The following is a 17,832-nucleotide window of genomic DNA, read 5'->3' on the forward strand; positions in this document are numbered from 1 at the left end:
AGTAGCGACAGTGTTCAGAGCTCGGCTGGGGGGTGCCCTCTGGAAATGAGAGGTCAGGTGCTGATCCCCGGCTCTGCCAGCCCCCTCAGCAAATTGCTCTGTATGGGAGGTTCTGTACAGCTGGCTTTTGGGGGTTAGAGAAGGGCACCATGGGGACTTAAATAAATAGGCAGGGGTCAGGGGTGAAGCAAGGGCAGAAAGCGACCGCTGGCCAGTAGTCCTGGCCTCCTGAGCCCACATGGTCACGGCTTTGGTCTGGGAGACCCTTCTGTTGGGGTGGGGTGGGATGGGGAGGAGTGGTCTGGAGCCAAGGAAAGAGACCTCTCTTATGAAGTCTAGAACAGGACAAAGATAAGACACAGACAAAAAGAAACCATCTAAATGAGAGAGGTGATCAACCTGAGGCCATATGGTAACCAAAGAATTCAAAGCCATGGAGCTAACTTATATTGACTACAGAAAACAAAGGAAATCACCACCAACTCACAACTGGCAGTAGATCATCACAGTCAAAGGTGGGTCGGTGGAAGTGGGAAAGGGAACATGATGTGATACAAACACGATTGCATTTTAGAAAAGTTTACAGAGTTGGTACTAGGACAGTGGTTCTCAGCCTGTGGGTTATGGCCCCTTTGAGGGTCCAATGACCCTTTCACAAGGGGTGCTTAAGACCTTTGGAAAACAAATCATTCCAAAGTCTTAGGAACGGAGACAACGCTCCTCTATCCATCTCCAGGCAGGTCCGCCCACATATGAGTACCGGTGTGATGACATCATCACTCCAACCCCATCACAGACACCCCCTACAAATATAGGTGTATGTGACAGGGTTGGCACCATAATGTACTTATGCAGACCAGTCACACATGTGTAGAGAGCAGCTGCTGTGTAGAAAGCAGCTATTCTGTTAAAAGTAGCTGCTGTGTTGAAAGCAGCAGTATTGGAGGTAAATGACTTTGTGAATTGCAATTACTGGGTAAATGTAAAATCATGCACTGTAAAATCATCAACTAGTCCAAAAAGTATCTGTACCATGGGAACTTAATCTGGATGCTGATGGGCCTTTTTATATTCAGCTCTGGTTGATGTGAATACTGCCCCCCTTGTGATAGTAACAGGTATGTAAAAAAAACAAAACAGAATGGTAAATCATAGGAAACTTCAATGAACTGTATTGACTGAACTGTGCCATGTATCATCTTTTGTATTATTAAAGCTATTGTTATATATTTTCATTAGCAAAACATCCCATGACAATGAATCATGTAGAGAACAACGTTAAGAAAAGAAAATATAGCGAGGATTTTTACAGTGTTGTTTTACCTCAATAATTACAGCAGGAATTGAGAAACCGTAATGCGTTATTTGCTGTGAAGTTCTATTGGCTGAATCTATGAAGCCAAACAAATTAAAATGCCATTTTGATACCAAGCATCCTAGCTTTTCCAGCAAGGATACCAACTATTTTAGAAGCAAAGCTGGTGGACTCAAGGAAGCCAGACTTGACACTGGTGGCAAGTACCGCAAACAAAACATCACAGCCATTGAAGTTTCATATTTGGTGGCGCTCAGAATCGCCCGAGCTCTGAAACCTCACACCATTGCTGAGGATTCACTGTTGCCAGCAGTCAAAGACATTGTTTGAGTTACGATCAGAGACGAATTTGTTATGAAATTGAGTGCAATTTCCTTATCTAATGACGCTGTCCGCAGAAGAAGAGATGACATGACCGCTGATATTCTTGATAAAGTAATCCAGAAAATTAAATATGCTCCACTTCCAATATTTAGCATCCAGCTTGATGAATCTGCAGACATTGCAAACTGTTCACAGTGACTGGTTTACGTGAGGTCTATTAATGATGGCGACTTTAAAGATGAGTTTCTTTTTTGCAAACTTTTGAAACGACAACTACTGCGTGTGATATATTTGACACAGTTGGTTCATTTCTGAAAGAGCATAAGATCTCTTGGGAAAAGTTGGTGGTATTTGCACAGATGGTGCTCCAGCTATGCCAGGATATTGATCTGGATTTCAATATTTGGTACTGAATAAGTCAGCAAAAGTCATCAGAATTCACTGTATGATTCATCAGCAAATATAAGCAATGAAGACGCTGCCACAAGAGTTACAAGAAGTAATGAAAAGCGTCATAAGTTTTTTCAATTTTGTGAAGGTGAGTACTTTAAACAGTCGACTATTTTCACAACTGCAACAAGTTGGATGCACCGAATAATGCTCTGCTATTTCACACTGAAGGGAGATGGTTGTCGAGAGGAAAAGTTTTAAAACGTGTTTTTGATCTTCGTGATGAACTCAAACGTTTTTTAATCAGAAAGCAAGACCGCAGTTCGAAACACTTTTCAGAGATAAAAGTGAACTTTGGAAAATAGTTTACTTGGTTGACATCTTTGCCTTTTTGAATCAGTTAAATTTATCACTGCAAGGATAAATTTATCACTGCAAGGATATCATGCCTTGATTTTTCTGAAAAGATCTGATCATTCTAAATGAAACTTCAGCTTTGGAAAAAAAATCGATGAAAATAAAATTTACCTTTGACTGCACACCTCCATGATAGGATCGCTGAAGACAAATGGGTGCATAAGCAAATGTGGTGAAGAAAGCTGATGGTGCCCGGCTATCAAAAGAGATAGTGTCTGGGGTCTTAAAGGCTTGAAGGTGAACAAGCGGCCATCTAGCTCAGAAGCAAATAAGCCCACATGGAAGAAGCGCACCGGCCAGTGCGATCACGAGGTGCCCAAGGGACCAGGTATAAGGCACCATGCCAAAAAAAAAAAAGATATAAGTGTGTGTATGCATGTGTATATATGTGTATATGTATATATGTATGTATATATATGTATATATAGATATATTAAATGAAGGGGGAAGTGCAGAGTGGAGACCCATGGCCCAAGTGTCGACCAATGGAGATCCCCTCATAGAGGGGTTTAGGAGAGGAGATGGGTTAATTAGGGTGTGAGGTAGTATTGATGAAGAACACAGCTTTCCCCCGGATCCTGGATGCTTCCTCCCCCCAACTACCATGATCCGAATTCTACCTTGCAGGGCTGGATAGGACGGAGGCTGTACACTGGTGCATATGAGGGTTGGAGGTACAGGGAATCCAGAGTGGATGATGCCTTCGGGACCAGGGGTGTGGGGGACGATGCTGGGAGAGTGGAGGGTGAGTGGGTTGGAAAGGGGGAACTGATTACAAGGATCCACATGTGACCTCTTCCCTGGGAGAGGGACAGCAGAGAAGGGGGGAAGGGAGACTCCGGATAGGACAAGATATGACAAAACAATGATGTATAAATTACCAAGGGCATATGAGGGAGGGGGGAATGGGGAGGGAGGGGGGGAAAAAAAAGAGGACCTGATGCAAGGGGCTTAAGTGGAGAGCAAATGCCTTGAGAATGATTGGGGCAGGGAATGTATGGATGTGCTTTATACAATTGATGTATGTATATGTATGGATTGTGGTAAGAGTTGTATGAGTCCCTAATAAAATGTAAAAGAAGAAAATAGAAAAACAAACAAAAAAAAAAAAAACAAAAAAAAAGAAAATAAAATTTACATGTTGTTTACCTATCTGCTTTCTTTGAGGAACATGACATTGAACCAGACAAAAGGATTACGATGATAATTTCTGTGAAAGAACACTTGCACATGCTTGCAGACGAAATGTCATCATACTTTCCAAATCTACCTGACCCCCCACTTGCACTGGCCAGAAGCCCATGCACAAAGTTGAAGATGTTCCTGAGACAGCACAAGAGGAGTTCATTGAACTTATTAACAGTGAGAACTGATTTCTCTGCACTGCCACTTACAAAATTCTGGATCAAGTGTTTGAAGTCATATCTCTCTGAGACTGTGTTGCGCCTTCTTCCATTTCCAACAACATATCTTTGTGAAACAGGATTTTCCACTCTGTAGGTTATCAAGTCTAAATACAGAAGTAGACTGTGGAAGATGATCTTCATTGTGCTCTTGCAAAGACTGCCCTGAGAATTTCTAATCTGGTGAAAAAGAAGCTACCTCAACCTTGGCTGCCACTGGCTTTTTACACATACTGTCACAAAATGTAGCAATGTAGTTTACAGTTGTTATAGTAAGACTGTTACCCATGCTACACCATGCTTCAAGATGAAATTTCATTTATTTGTAATTAGAAATAAATATTTCACAATAATAATTCCATATTGTTTTGTGATTAATCACTATGCTTTAATTATGTTCAATTTATAACAATGAAAAATGCATCCTGCATCTCAGATAATTACACTATGACTCATAATAGTAGCAAAATTACAGTTATGAAGTAGCAATGAAAGTAATTTTATGTTTGGGGGTCACCACAACATGAGGAACTGTATTAAAGGATCGTGGCATGAGGAAGGTGGAGAACCCCTGTTCTAGGGACTCTCTGATCAACTTGGTTGGACATGGCTCACAGTTTTTATGCCACCCATAAGACTGGGAGACTGCTACTCCCTAGGCTGGCCAGCCTAGTAGGAGCATACACCTGTTACGTGGGGCAAAGTTTTTTGCATAGCCTGTCAGTAGTATGAAATAATTCAGTGCTCAGTTTTGTTAACCAGAGTGGAGATGCAGAAAATTCCCACAAGATACCAATATACTCCATCAAGATGACTAAGATAAAAAAAGAAGCAGGAATAACAAATATTGGTGAAGATGTGGTGAAATTGACACTCGTGCTGGTGGGAGTTCACAATGGTGCTACCCTTGTGGAAAACAGGGTGGTGGTTTCTCCAACAAAATTAAAAACAGAACTACTACATGGCCAGCAGGTTCACCTCTAGGCTTGCCAAACGACTTTAAAGCAGAGATTCAAAAAGAGACCTGCACACTGTCATACTATTAACGATAGCTAAAAAGTGGAAATAACAATAGATGAATGGATAAACTAAATGTACAAACAAAATACGTACAATGGAATACTACCAGTCAGCAGGAGTTAAATCTTGATACATCCTACACTATAGTTGAAGATAATATCTTGAACAAAATAACAAATATTAGAAAGAGAAGAAAGAACAAAGGTATAGGGTCCAATCTTAAGTAGCAGTAATAAGGAATGGGAGAGTGGGGAAAGGGGGGTAAAGGTTGAACTGATAAAGTTACAGTAACAAAAAGAGTAGCTGTTGAGGATATGTTTGCCTAACCCCAAACCTCCTGAGATTAGTTTGGAGGTGTATGGACAAGGTGTCCTAGGACATCCAAGTTAATTGGCCTATTCATGTGGTTAATGCTTCCCTTCTGCCTCCTAGTCCTTCAGTAGAGCCTGAGGTGCTCATAGCTTGCAAATACTTAGTCAAGGTCCAACGTTGCTCTCTGTTGAACTGGAGCTACAGAGGAAGGAAGAGCATCGGGAATCAGAGGAGGATGTGGAGTATGTGGCTAATTGCCTCAACGCACAACTGCCTCCTTTGTCAGGACATCAGAAGAACTAAATGGTGCCCACCTCTTATTTCTGAGCATTTCGGTCAAAGAGTCTATAGAAGGATCTAATCAAAAGGGGGGGAAATTTTGACCGAATTTCAAATTCTCAGGAACTCCCAAATTTCTGGGGCAATGGAATGTGAATGGACTCTTAAGAGGTTGCAAAGATAATCTTTAAACCCTAAACCAAAAATATCTTCATGTTAATGTGAGAGAATAGTTTAACATAGCTAGTAGATGCGATCAGTCTTGAACATTATGCATTTTTAGATACCATAGGAGATAAAATTGAAAACAGCCGGTCAAAAGATTAGGTAGGAATCTTAGGGAGGGGTGACGAACAACTCAAGAGCAGAAAATTGAGAACGCTATCACAACTTGGAAAATATGTTTAATGTCACTAAATTACACACATAGAAATTGTTGAATTGATTTTGTTGCGCATATTCTCAACAAAAAATACACAATAAAATTGAGAGAGAAAATATAACATGATAATAATTTTAATGATTCAGGTTTAGAGAAGAAAGAAATAATTCCCCATAATCCTACCAACACAGTGCAATTACTATCAGCATATTTTCTCCTTTTAGTGCATTTTTGGCAGTGTTCTGATCATACATTCCATGTAATTATCTTAATCTTTGTATCCAATATTCCCAATACTTTTATTTTTTGCCAATTATAAATCTTTTTCTATTTGCTTATATTTCATAAGTGCGGAATTGTATGAGTTAAGAGTGTTATTAACTGTACTGTCATGCAAGGAATTTGATGTGGAATCCTATTTGTGTTGAAATCACCTCTTAAGCATTTCTCAAATTTTTTATTCATAAAAATTAAAAAAATATATGACTTATTTACAGTAAGTAAAAAATGTCTTTTTTAATCACTTAAGATAAATGTAACCATTTCTTTTTATCGTTTAAGGTCCATTTTAGCTTCTTATCTTCTGAAGGAAAAGCTCAACATTTTGGGAAAGTTGGGGTGTCTGCTAAGCTGCGCTGGCTCGGTTGTGCTGATTATTCATTCCCCCAAGTCTGAGAGTGTGACAACTCAGGCGGAGCTGGAGGAGAAACTGACCAATCCAGGTAACTCCTTTGTAGCAACAGGTACCAGAAGTACCATTTGATCTCTCCCTGGGTCTATGATCACACCTCTGTTCATCATACATGGCTGATGCTGCACCTTCTGGGCGCTCTCTTAAGGTGCCTCAGGAGCCAGTAGAAAGCTGTCATCTTTCCTCCCAAACCTTCCTCCCTGCGTAGGTTCCTCTCTACTACAGCGTCTACAGCCTCTTGAGGCTCTGGATTCTTCAAAGGTCCCCATGTTCGCTTATTCACATTCTCAACCTTTCTACCATCCTGGCTCATTTGGGGCCCTTTCTAGCCTGAGCTTCTTTCCCAGTCAGAAAGTGGTCTGCCCCACAGGGAACCCCAACCCCCCTGCAAGCGCCATCCATCCAGGCTGGGAACATGTGCACTGCAGATAGGGCCAGTTTGTGAACAAGCTGACTGGCCTACGTGTGACTGTACCCTCTTCTGCCAGCCTTGTCCTTGCTGCCCTTTACGGTTGCCTGCTTAGTTGTCCACACTCTATCTGTGGCAGAGTCTGTCTGTAGTGGTTTCCCGGGGGCCTGCCTTTATGGACTTAGGTCCACCTCTTGGCTTCATTGCTACCCTCTGTGATATTTGTGTGTCTACACACAGTGTTTCGCTCGCATTTGAACCTCTTTGAGATCATAGACTGAATTTCACTTATCTTTTTATTCTCCATAGGGTGATGGATATATATATATTTACCTATATTAATTTACTTGGCACATACAATGAAAAATAATATCTCCATACTTACAATGGACTTAAAGCATAGGCTCCCTTTAAAACACTGTAGAGCACCAACAAGGTGCAAGAATTAAATTGGACTGCTAACCAAACGGCTCCCAGTTGGAACTCAGCAATAGCTTCTCAGGTGAAAAGATGCGGGAGACAAGATCTGATGACCTGCTTCTGGAAAGATCCCTGCCTAGAGCACTCTAGGAGGTAGATCTACTCTCTCATATGGAGTTCTGTGAGTGGGAATCTCCCTTAAGGACAGACAATAACAGACCACCAACAATCATAGATGGGTACTGGCATACAACTATATGCTTATTGGTATCCAAAGAAGGTATTTCCATTACACAAAAATTGACCATTATTTTGTAGCAGACAAGAAACAGTGATTGACTTTAGAAAGCATTCATAGTGAAACTACCCAAGCATATATTTCCTCATAACTTTTTATTCAAAAAGTTATATTTACTTGCTCCCATAAAAGCCCAAATATCTCCAATACTGTGAGAACTGAAAAAGTATAAAGACATGAATAAAGATCAGAGAACTAGATATGATTATACTTTAAGGTTTAGAAGAACTTAACAAATGCTTCCTTTTTGTTTCATTTTGTCATAAAAAGTATAGATTACACCAGCAGTTCTCAACCTGTGGGTCGCAACCCCTTTTGGGGGTGTCGCATGACCCTTTCACAGGGGTTGCCCGATTCATAGCAGTAGCAAAATTACAATGATAAAGTAGCGACGAAAATAATTTTATGGTTGGGGGTCACCACAACATGAGGAACTGTATTAAAGGATCGCGGCATTAGGAAGGTTGAGAACCACTAAATTACACAGTTTTTGCCAGTTCAACATGTTATTTGACAATTTAATGAAAGCAGGTACCCCAGTTATGTTGCTCAACCATCATCAATACCCACTGCCATCTGTTCCATCTCTAGGAATAAAAACCTTAGTACTAAATGGACATAGGTCATAAAGAGAAATGAAGTCCTGATAATCTGACAACATAATAAACCTTTAAAAACACACTGCATGAAATAACCAGGCACGGAAGGACAGATAGAGTGTGATTTCACCAATATGAAGCACTGAAAATTGTTAAATGTAGAGCCAAACACTTTTTTGGTGAATGAGGGTGGCTTCCAATCAATATATTCAATCCTATTAAAAAAGTATAATTGACATAAAATTCATGCACCACACCATTCAATAATTTGAATATATTAATAACAGTCATTTAATCATTACCACAAACATATTTCCTTCATTTTCTACTAATTGTTATTAGCTCTCTATTTACCCTAGTCCCCTCTGCCATAACCCTAAAAAAATACTAGTGTAGTTATTGCCTCTATCCTGGATTTCATATAAACAGAATAGTACCCAAAGTGGCCTCCAACAATAATAATAAAATAAAACACAGAAAAAAACTCAGTACAAAAGAAAGCAGAAAATAATAAAACATTAAAACAAACAAATTAATAATATGTCAAAAGGAAAATACATTATGTAAAATTTCAACTTACTGGTAACTATGTCCACATTAATTCACTTCTGATGTCCTCAGTCTGAGGGCAAAGCTAGTCCCATCCCTGGACAATGGTCCAAAGAAAGTCAATGGCAGCTGAATCCCCGTAGGAATTCTGCAAGTGGATTTTGGGCTTTCACTGTCCTTCATAGCCTTCTGTAAACCAGATGCTCAGGATTTAAGCTCTACTACAATTCCCTCCTCTGATCTTCGATTTTATTATTTACAGTGCTTGAATCACAGAGGCTGGTGTGCTTCATGTGAACTTAACTGACAGCTCAGTTAGATGACTGCTTGTTTTGAGACAAGCTTTAAGACCGCAGATGCTGTTCTTTCAGTTCATCAGGCACTGCCTGCTTTCTTTACCACCCTTTGCTATTACACTCACATCTTCCATGAGCCCATGAAGATGATCAGGGTAATCAACAAGCAGGACTGCATCATGAGAAGTAATTGTTCTTAGGTTTGGGTTTACAGTTAAGTGCAAGCTCAAAATCCATTTATATATCTAAAGTTTACATATATCCATGTTCTACTTTAGTAGCAGTATTGTCAGCTATTTGAGAGATTATAGAAGTAACCTCTATGGGGGGTTTTGGTAATTCTAATAACAGTATCATTAATCTAGCCAATGGTACAGTATTTGAAATATTGTTAAGATAAGGGGCTCATTCATATATAGGAAAGCATTTTAGATTAAAATACATGGGAGATTCACTTATACATATTAAAGAACTTAAGTGATTAAATCACGGTTGTTAAGGAAACAATTAGGGGTAGACATAAGCCACAAAGAAAGGTCCATAACACTCTTTAACTATGGCAAAACTAGCTGCACTAACGTATTATTTATATACAGACATGTATCATTGGAATAACACCAGAGGCATTCCTTGTAGATATAGTAGCAGCAAAAGCTGCTTTTTAACATGAAAAATGTAAACATTTCCTTCCCAGAATGGAAGAGTGTATTATTATGGTCACTTTTTCTATTAGATTAAAAATGGGTTTCCCCCTTATTTTTTAAAAAGTTGAAAGCACTAGAATGAATTCTTTTTTTTTCACTTTATGATTTTTTAAATTTTTTATTTTAACAATTTATTTGGACTGATACAATTCTTTTCACAGTTCATACATATACATACATCAATTGTATAAAGCACATCCATACATTCCCTGCCCCAATCATTCTCAAGGCATTTGCTCTCCACTTAAGCCCTTTGCATCAGGTCTTCTTTTTTTCCCCCCTCCCTCCCCACTCCCCCCTCCCTCATGTGCCCTTGGTAATTTATACATCGTTGTTTTGTCATATCTTGCCCTATCCGGAGTCTCCCTTCCCCCCTTCTCTGCTGTCCCTCTCCCAGGGAAGAGGTCACATGTGGATCCTTGTAATCAGTTCCCCCTTTCCAACCCACTCACCCTCCACCCTCCCAGCATCGCCCCTCACACCCTTGGTCCTGAAGGTATCATCCACCCTGGATTCCCTGTGTCTCCAGCCCTCATATGTACCAGTGTACAGACTCTGTCCTATCCAGCCCTGCAAGGTAGAATTCGGATCATGGTAGTTGGGGGGAGGAAGCATCCAGGATCCGGGGGAAAGCTGTGTTCTTCATCGATACTACCTCACACCCTAATTAACCCATCTCCTCTCCTAAACCCCTCTATGAGGGGATCTCCATTGGTCGACACTTGGGCCTTGGGTCTCCACTCTGCACTTCCCCCTTCATTCAATATGATATATATATATATACATATATATACATACATATATACATATACACATATATACACATACATACACACACTTATATATATATTTTTTGCATGATGCCTTATACCTGGTCCCTTGGGCACCTCGTGATCGCACTGGCCGGTGTGCTTCTTCCATGTGGGCTTATTTGCTTCTGAGCTAGATGGCCGCTTGTTCACCTTCAAGCCTTTAAGACCCCAGACACTATCTCTTTTGATAGCCGGGCACCATCAGCTTTCTTCACCACATTTGCTTATGCACCCATTTGTCTTCAGCGATCCTATCATGGAGGTGTGCAGTCAATGATATGATTTTTTGTTCTTTGATGCCTGGTAACTGATCCCTTTGGGACCACTCGATCACCCAGGCTGGTGTGTTCTTCCATGTGGACTTTGTTGCTTCTGAGCTAGATGGCCGCTTGTTTATCTTCATAGAATGAATTCTTATGAACTGTTTATCAGTAGGGAAAATGTCATTCCAAGAGAGCAAAAGTTGGTGTTGAGAGTAAACAATCTTGGTTTTTTAAGCAGATATACAGTAAATCTTTAATGTCAGCATTGTATAAGAGTGGGTGGTTAGGAAATAGTGGCTAAAATGGTTCAGGAGGAGAAGAATATTGGAAAAAGAAAAGGTTGAGAAATACTGGTGTAAAGTAAGAGTCGCACAACTTGATGGGTATCTGGCTGCTTTTACTTATGAAAAAAATAAGAAATTAAGGTTGCTCCTTGAAAACAGGTTTTTTTGGCTCTGGATTTTTGAACTGGTATCCCCAGTTCTCACTGTCCCGCTGACCAACTGCATACTTCCTTCCATACAAACTGCTTCTCAATCTCAGCTCTTCTCCCATACTTATCGTCCGTGTGTCCTGACCTTTATGTCCTCTATTGCCTTCTCTCAAGTTTGTAGGTTGGGCTCCCAGACATCTTTCAACTGTCATTCCGTAACCCCTTCCCCAGGAAAGACTTCCTGGATGTGTACCCTCCACACCACCAGGTGCCCAGCATCAGAATCTCTAGAGTACCTCTCTACAACACCCGCCCCCATCCCCTGCCCCATGGCCTCCTTGCCAGTTTACATAACTGCACCCCATTGAGTTTGCCAGGCCTTGTGGGAAATACATCCTCCTACACAGTTTCAAAGCAACCATTTTAATGCCCTAAATGTAATATGAAAGAGAAACAGCAGGAATGCACTTTATAAACAAAACATGCCTCTCAGTATACAAGGGACATTTTTAAAGTTCATGGACAATTTTGTTGTCTTTTAATTCTTTTTGTCCATGAACTTTTTGAAGCCCCTTTCCATAAATGTTCAAACACAACTACACGAAGACACATCTTGAAGCAGGCAGACCTGACCCCACACAAGGAATGGACGGAAATCTGGCAGACTGATGGGCCTGAGGTTACTGATTCAAACACACAGCAGTTTGATCCTCCAAAATGAAGAATTTTTTTCTTGATGAAATTCTGATTAAAGAAAGAATAATCCCAATTACTTTTCATGGAAGTTACTCTTCTGAGAAATTACTTTCTTAATACATAAAATAGGTTCTATTGGTATTATTGTTAGGTGCCATGCAGTTGGCTCCAACTCTTAGGGACTCCGTGTAACCTAGAAGAAAACGCTGCACAGTCTAGTCCATCCCCAATTATTCCCAGGTTGGAGCCCATTGTTGCTGCCACAGTGTCAATCCATCTCATTGAGGGTCTTCCTCTTTTTCACTACCCCGCTACTTTACCAACCTTAATGTCTTTTTCCAGCGACTGTACTCTCCTGGTAACATGGCTAAAGTCATAGGTTCTAGGTTCTGAGTACTAACAACTTTTTTTTTTTTCACTTAAAAGTCCAAAGAGACATTTACAAGTTGTTAGAAAAGAATGATTTTTCCTTTGGTGGGATTCTACATAACGCACCCGTTCTTGCCTCTGCTCAGTGTATGCAGCCCCCAATTATTACCACAGTCACACAGTCACAGACACTGCTCCCCTCCCCAGCTTTCCCAATTATCCTCCTGCCCTGCCAGTCTATGCTAGTTATTCAGTAAAAGCTTTTGAAATGGACTTTCTAAACTAAAAAAAAAAAATCTGTGAATGGCTTTTAATTTTTTAATAAATCTTTTTATTAGGGGCTCATACAACTCTTATCACAATCCATACATACATCAATTGAGTAAAGCACCCTTATACATTTGTTGCACTCGTCATTCTCAAAATTCACCTTCCACTTGGGTTCCTGGAATCAGCTCGTTTTCCTTTTTTTGTGAATGGCTTTTTAAAAAAAACCTTAGAGTACCTCTGTTGACTTTTATTTTTATTAATAGAGAATGTCAGGTCCCCTAGGGGGTATAGGGGCTAAGGCCTTGGCTACTAACCCCTTTGGTTAGTGCTTTCAGCTCTGCCAGAGGAAAGATGGGGCAGTCTGCTTCGACAAAGAGTCTAGCCTAGGAAGCCCGATGGGACATTTCTGCCATATTATATGTGCTCACTGGTGGGAGGTCAACTTGATGGTACATAACAAGTAGAGAACTTACTTATATGTAAATATTTAAGAGGTTTGAATATTTTGTGTAAGTAATTTTTATAGAATGAAACCAGCAAATCTGAGAAACTGAACCCAGAATACTATGGTACCTGCTTGCCCTGAGCCCAGACCCCGCCCTCTCGTATGCAGTCACCCTAGAAAGACTGGTGGGAGTCCCCGGGCCACAGAGTCTGGATTGTTGCCCAGGGTCACCATCTTCCATCTGTGTTCCAGTGTTTGTGGGCTACCTGTGCATCGTGCTCCTCATGCTGCTGCTCCTCATCTTCTGGATCGCACCAGCCCATGGGCCCACCAACATCATGGTCTATATCAGCATTTGTTCCTTGCTGGGGAGTTTCACCGTGCCTTCCACGAAGGGAATTGGGCTGGCAGCCCAAGACATCTTCTACAACAACCCATCTAGTCAGCGAGCCCTCTGCCTGTGCCTGGTGCTCCTGGCTGTGCTGGGCTGCAGCATCATCATCCAGTTCAGGTACATCAACAAGGCACTGGAGTGCTTTGATTCCTCCGTGTTTGGGGCCATCTACTACGTTGTGTTCACCACGCTGGTCCTGCTGGCCTCGGCCATTCTATTCCGGGAGTGGAGCAACGTGGGCCTGGTGGACTTCTTGGGTATGGCCTGTGGGTTTACGACGGTCTCTGTCGGGATTGTCCTTATACAGGTCTTCAAGGAGTTCAATTTCAACATTGGGGAGATGAACAAATCTAACATGAAAACCGACTAGGATGGAACAGTGTTGGGTGGTTTGAGGAGCAAGAATGGATCTAGTTTCTGGTTTCAATGCAATGTGAAGTGGAAGAAATCTAAATGACTGGTATTAGAATTGCCTGTAATGGATGACCTGGCAGACACGCGACCACCCCTTACAACCCCTTGCAGTCGAGTCCCGACCCTCTGGAGGCTGAAATTGCCAAGGTTGCCCGAGTGTCTTCGCACTGAAGAGAGGAATCTCATTTTCACTGTCACTAACCTGGAAGCTTTCCTGAACACTCTTTCTTTTTAAAACAATTTAAACAGAAAATAAAGATGGTGTCTTTTGATTAGTTTTTTTTTTTCATAAAGGAGCAGATCTTCTTACTTAAAGTACTTTGGAAATGAGCAGTGTTTTGAATTTGACTGTGGAATAAACTCTTTGGTTGGTGTGTTATTTTGCATTAAGCATGTACAACATTTAGGTACTGCCTTAGTTATCTAGTCAGCTGTTCAAATCCACCAGTTACTCTGTGTAAGAAAAGTGCTGTGAGATTGAAAGTCTTGGAAACCCAAAAGGGCAGGTCTATGCTGTCTTGCAGGTCACGATGAGTTAGAATCAGCAGTGAGGCTTTGTTTTGTTTTTGCCACATTCTGTTTCAGCGAAAATTGAGGCTTTTGATTAGGGTTCTGACCCCTCGGAAGAAGTAAAATTTTAACTTGAGAATAAGGCTGTTAATGAGAGAATAACTGTTAAGTAGCACATATATTGACTTCTCTTTCAGGAGAACAAGTCAATACAGAAACTAGTTAAAGGACATGTGTAGGCTTTGTCTAGTTTCTACAAATCAGAACACACATAACTTCTTTGACAGTGGTTTTTCCAAAGAGTTTCTAGCATAAATGAAAACAATTGCTTTAGCTATTTCTTTGTTTGAGATTTCAGATCATCTCACAGTTTTTTTTTATCCAAGCTCTCATTAAACTTCCTAAATAACCACTTATCATGCCAGTATTTTGATCAAAGAGATCATTTTTCTATTGGTTGCACAAAGCAATGCAACTATTTCATGGACTTTGTGTCTTATGTTATGCAAATGGGCAACTATGAGAAAGTGAAAATTGGGTAAATTAGATTACAATTAAGTAGAACATAAAATTGAATAAAACCTTACTAAATTACTTGCAAAGGAAAAGAATGTATTTTTAGGGGAGGTGAAAAAACATTTCTAAAGTAAAGACCTAAGAAATAATTCTCTAATCCGTTGAAGAAAGAAACGAAACTAAATGAGAATAGTTTAACATAGAGCAAAAAATACCTTTATAAATGAGAACGACATGGAATAATAACCGTGGGTCCCAGGTTGTCAGTCATTTGTGACTAATGTTAACCGCGAAATTATTTTTTAAGAATTTTAAATCTTGTGTTAACTGAAAGTTAATAAATGCCTAAACATCTTTATTAGTTACTGAAGTCCTGCTCTTAATTATTAATATTTTAGAAGCATCAGTAGATTTTTATTTATTGAACTGAACTTTCTACAAATGCAGTGCAGCAGTAACAATGTGCATTTAGGAATAACGGCATTTTTCTAGGTAATTTTGAGGTATTCAGAGAAGACATACGGTTATTCAGGCAACAGAAGAAAGCATGCGTGTCTCCTTATGGAACTTATCATTTTAATTTTGATAGAATTTACATGTGGTTTAATGTTAATGCATTGATCAGTGTAAATGATCATATTTTAATGTACAATTATGCCCTGGATAATAAGGGGTGATATTTCTCTGGATGATCTTCTCTATGATTTTTTTTAGAGTAAAAAAAATCTCAAAGTATTAGTAGCTCTTATTAAGGGTGACTGGTCCCAACAGTTAGACTTCTATAGGCTTAACCTGTTCAGCACATTGCATCAGATCTATTCGTCCAGAGGAACAAAGCTTGTATCATCTGTTACATGGTGGCATAGTGCTTACCGATAGGGATATGATCTGCGAGGTCAGCAGTTTGAAACCACCGGCTGCTTGCTCTCTGGGGAAAAGACAGGGTTTTCTAGTCCCACAAACAGTTGCCTTCTTGGAAATCCACAGGAGCAGTTCTCCCCTGGCCTATAGGGTTGCTATGATTCAGAAAATCAAACTTAAAGTAGCTCGAGTGATTTCTGATTTTAAGGTTATTTATAAATTCATGTTTTAATAATTTATTTGGGAACATAAGATAAAAAGATGAAGGATTATAGGATATACAATACTAAAACTCTTCCAAGTGAGGCCTTTGGGAACGGGTCTAGAATAGGAGTGGGTCTCCTACTGGTCTTTTAAAATAAATACTAGTGAAACATTTGCAATATATTTAAAAAACCAATCTCTGTAAACCTAAGAACAAAATATCTACTGTATAATCTTCCTCTAACACTATAATGCAATGTATTGCAATTTGCAGATTTACCCTAAATATTTACCGTAAATGTGCATTTCTCTCTTCTAACTTGAGCAACATCTTGTTTCCTCATCTGAATCTTTGCATTAAAAAAATTGCTTCCTGAGCAGTTCAAGCGTTGGGCCTATTTAAGAACCAGGGGCCCTTGTCACTGTACTATACTCTTGGGCCTATTTGAGAGATCACCTGGGACATACTGTTATCATGCGTGACCCTCCGTCTCTGGGAGAGGGCTCCTTGTAGGAAGGCCCACTAGAGTGTTGTCGTTTATCACTTAGATTGCAATTATGGTGGTCTTTTTTATATAAAATGTTAGTGAAATCGTGCTCTGTATAGCAATAAGAAATACTCTTTCAATGCCTACTGTCAACGTAACTTGTTATACTCATTTTTATTTCCAGAAATACATTCCAGCAGCAATGTATTCATCTTGGGTTTTTCTCATTGGTTTCATATGTGTTTCTGATAGAAGTGAGCAGTATTCTGCTTCCATTTTCTTTTTTGTTCCTTGACTCCTGGAAATCACTGAAGATGTAGTGCTTCCTAAGTGTGGACGAGCTCTTCAATCGACTAAAACATGGTTTGGTAAGCACAGGCTTCACTGTAGTATGTAGTTCGTGTAGTTAATCTCCGACTAACTTCAGTGATCTGAGGGAGTCGTCTTCAATGTGCATACATCAAGCTGGCTATCTCAGGGACAAACACTGTAACATTAACTCCTTAATATTGATCTTCCTCCCAAGGAAATGTCCATGTTAATTTTAGTATGCTTTCCTCATATCCATAGCTAGAGGTATGTTAGCTTGAATTGGGAAAAGATCAATCTGCATACCAGTCATATCAGAAGAGTTTATTCATATAAAATACCTCAATTTTCTGTATTACTTATTTCCACATTACAATTGTACTGATGACGAATTTTAAGGGGTTGTCCTTTGTGGCATTATGGGTTAGTCTTTGGATTACCAACCCCAAAGTTGGTGGTTCAAAGCAACCAGCCTCCTTTGGGGAGAAAAATGCTGCTGTAAAGTTTCATTGTGTCAGAAGCCCTACATAGAGCCACTGGAATTGCCTTGATGGCAAGGGATCTGGTTGTTAGCCTTAAAAACCCTTTCGGGCAGTTCTATTCTGCCTCAACAGCAGCAAGTTTTGCTTTATGTATCCTTTACCTTAGGGACTCTGGTAGCACAGAAGTCAAAGCACTTGGTTTCTAACTGAATGGTTGGTAGTTTGAACCCACCAGCTGCTCTGTGGGTGGGAGGAGGTGGGAGGTAGTCTGCTTCCATAAAGTTTTACATTTTTTACAGGGTCACTGTGAGTCAGAATAACTCGATGCAAACAGGAATCTTTTACCTTATAAATTATGGTTTTTATGTCAACGCAGATTCTCTTCCCTCCATTGTCGTTTAAAGTGATTAAGAAATTTAAGAACAGGAATGAGAATTTGGCCTAATATCAATATTCATTTCTTTTTATGCATGTTACTCACATGCTATTAAGTGCAACAAAAATTCTATTTTAAGAAAATTAACTTTGTTAAATCCAAAGTATGCTTCCTATAAAAAG

The 17,832-nt window shown here is 39.9% G+C and overlaps 1 protein-coding gene across 1 annotated transcript in view; it reads left to right on the forward strand.

Annotated features, from left to right (window-relative positions):
• Positions 1-14,283, forward strand: part of NIPA1 (NIPA magnesium transporter 1) — a 63,988-nt gene extending 49,705 nt beyond the window's left edge. Inside the window, exons 4-5 of the mRNA XM_075535394.1 lie at positions 6,404-6,564; positions 13,349-14,283. Coding sequence (XP_075391509.1) covers positions 6,404-6,564; positions 13,349-13,860 — 673 coding nt within the window. The 3' untranslated portion in view covers positions 13,861-14,283. The remainder of the gene's footprint in view (positions 1-6,403; positions 6,565-13,348) is intronic.
• Positions 14,284-17,832: the final 3,549 nt, after the last annotated feature.

This window comes from Tenrec ecaudatus, chromosome 17 (genome assembly GCF_050624435.1).
Source record: "Tenrec ecaudatus isolate mTenEca1 chromosome 17, mTenEca1.hap1, whole genome shotgun sequence".
NCBI lineage: Eukaryota > Metazoa > Chordata > Mammalia > Afrosoricida > Tenrecidae > Tenrec > Tenrec ecaudatus.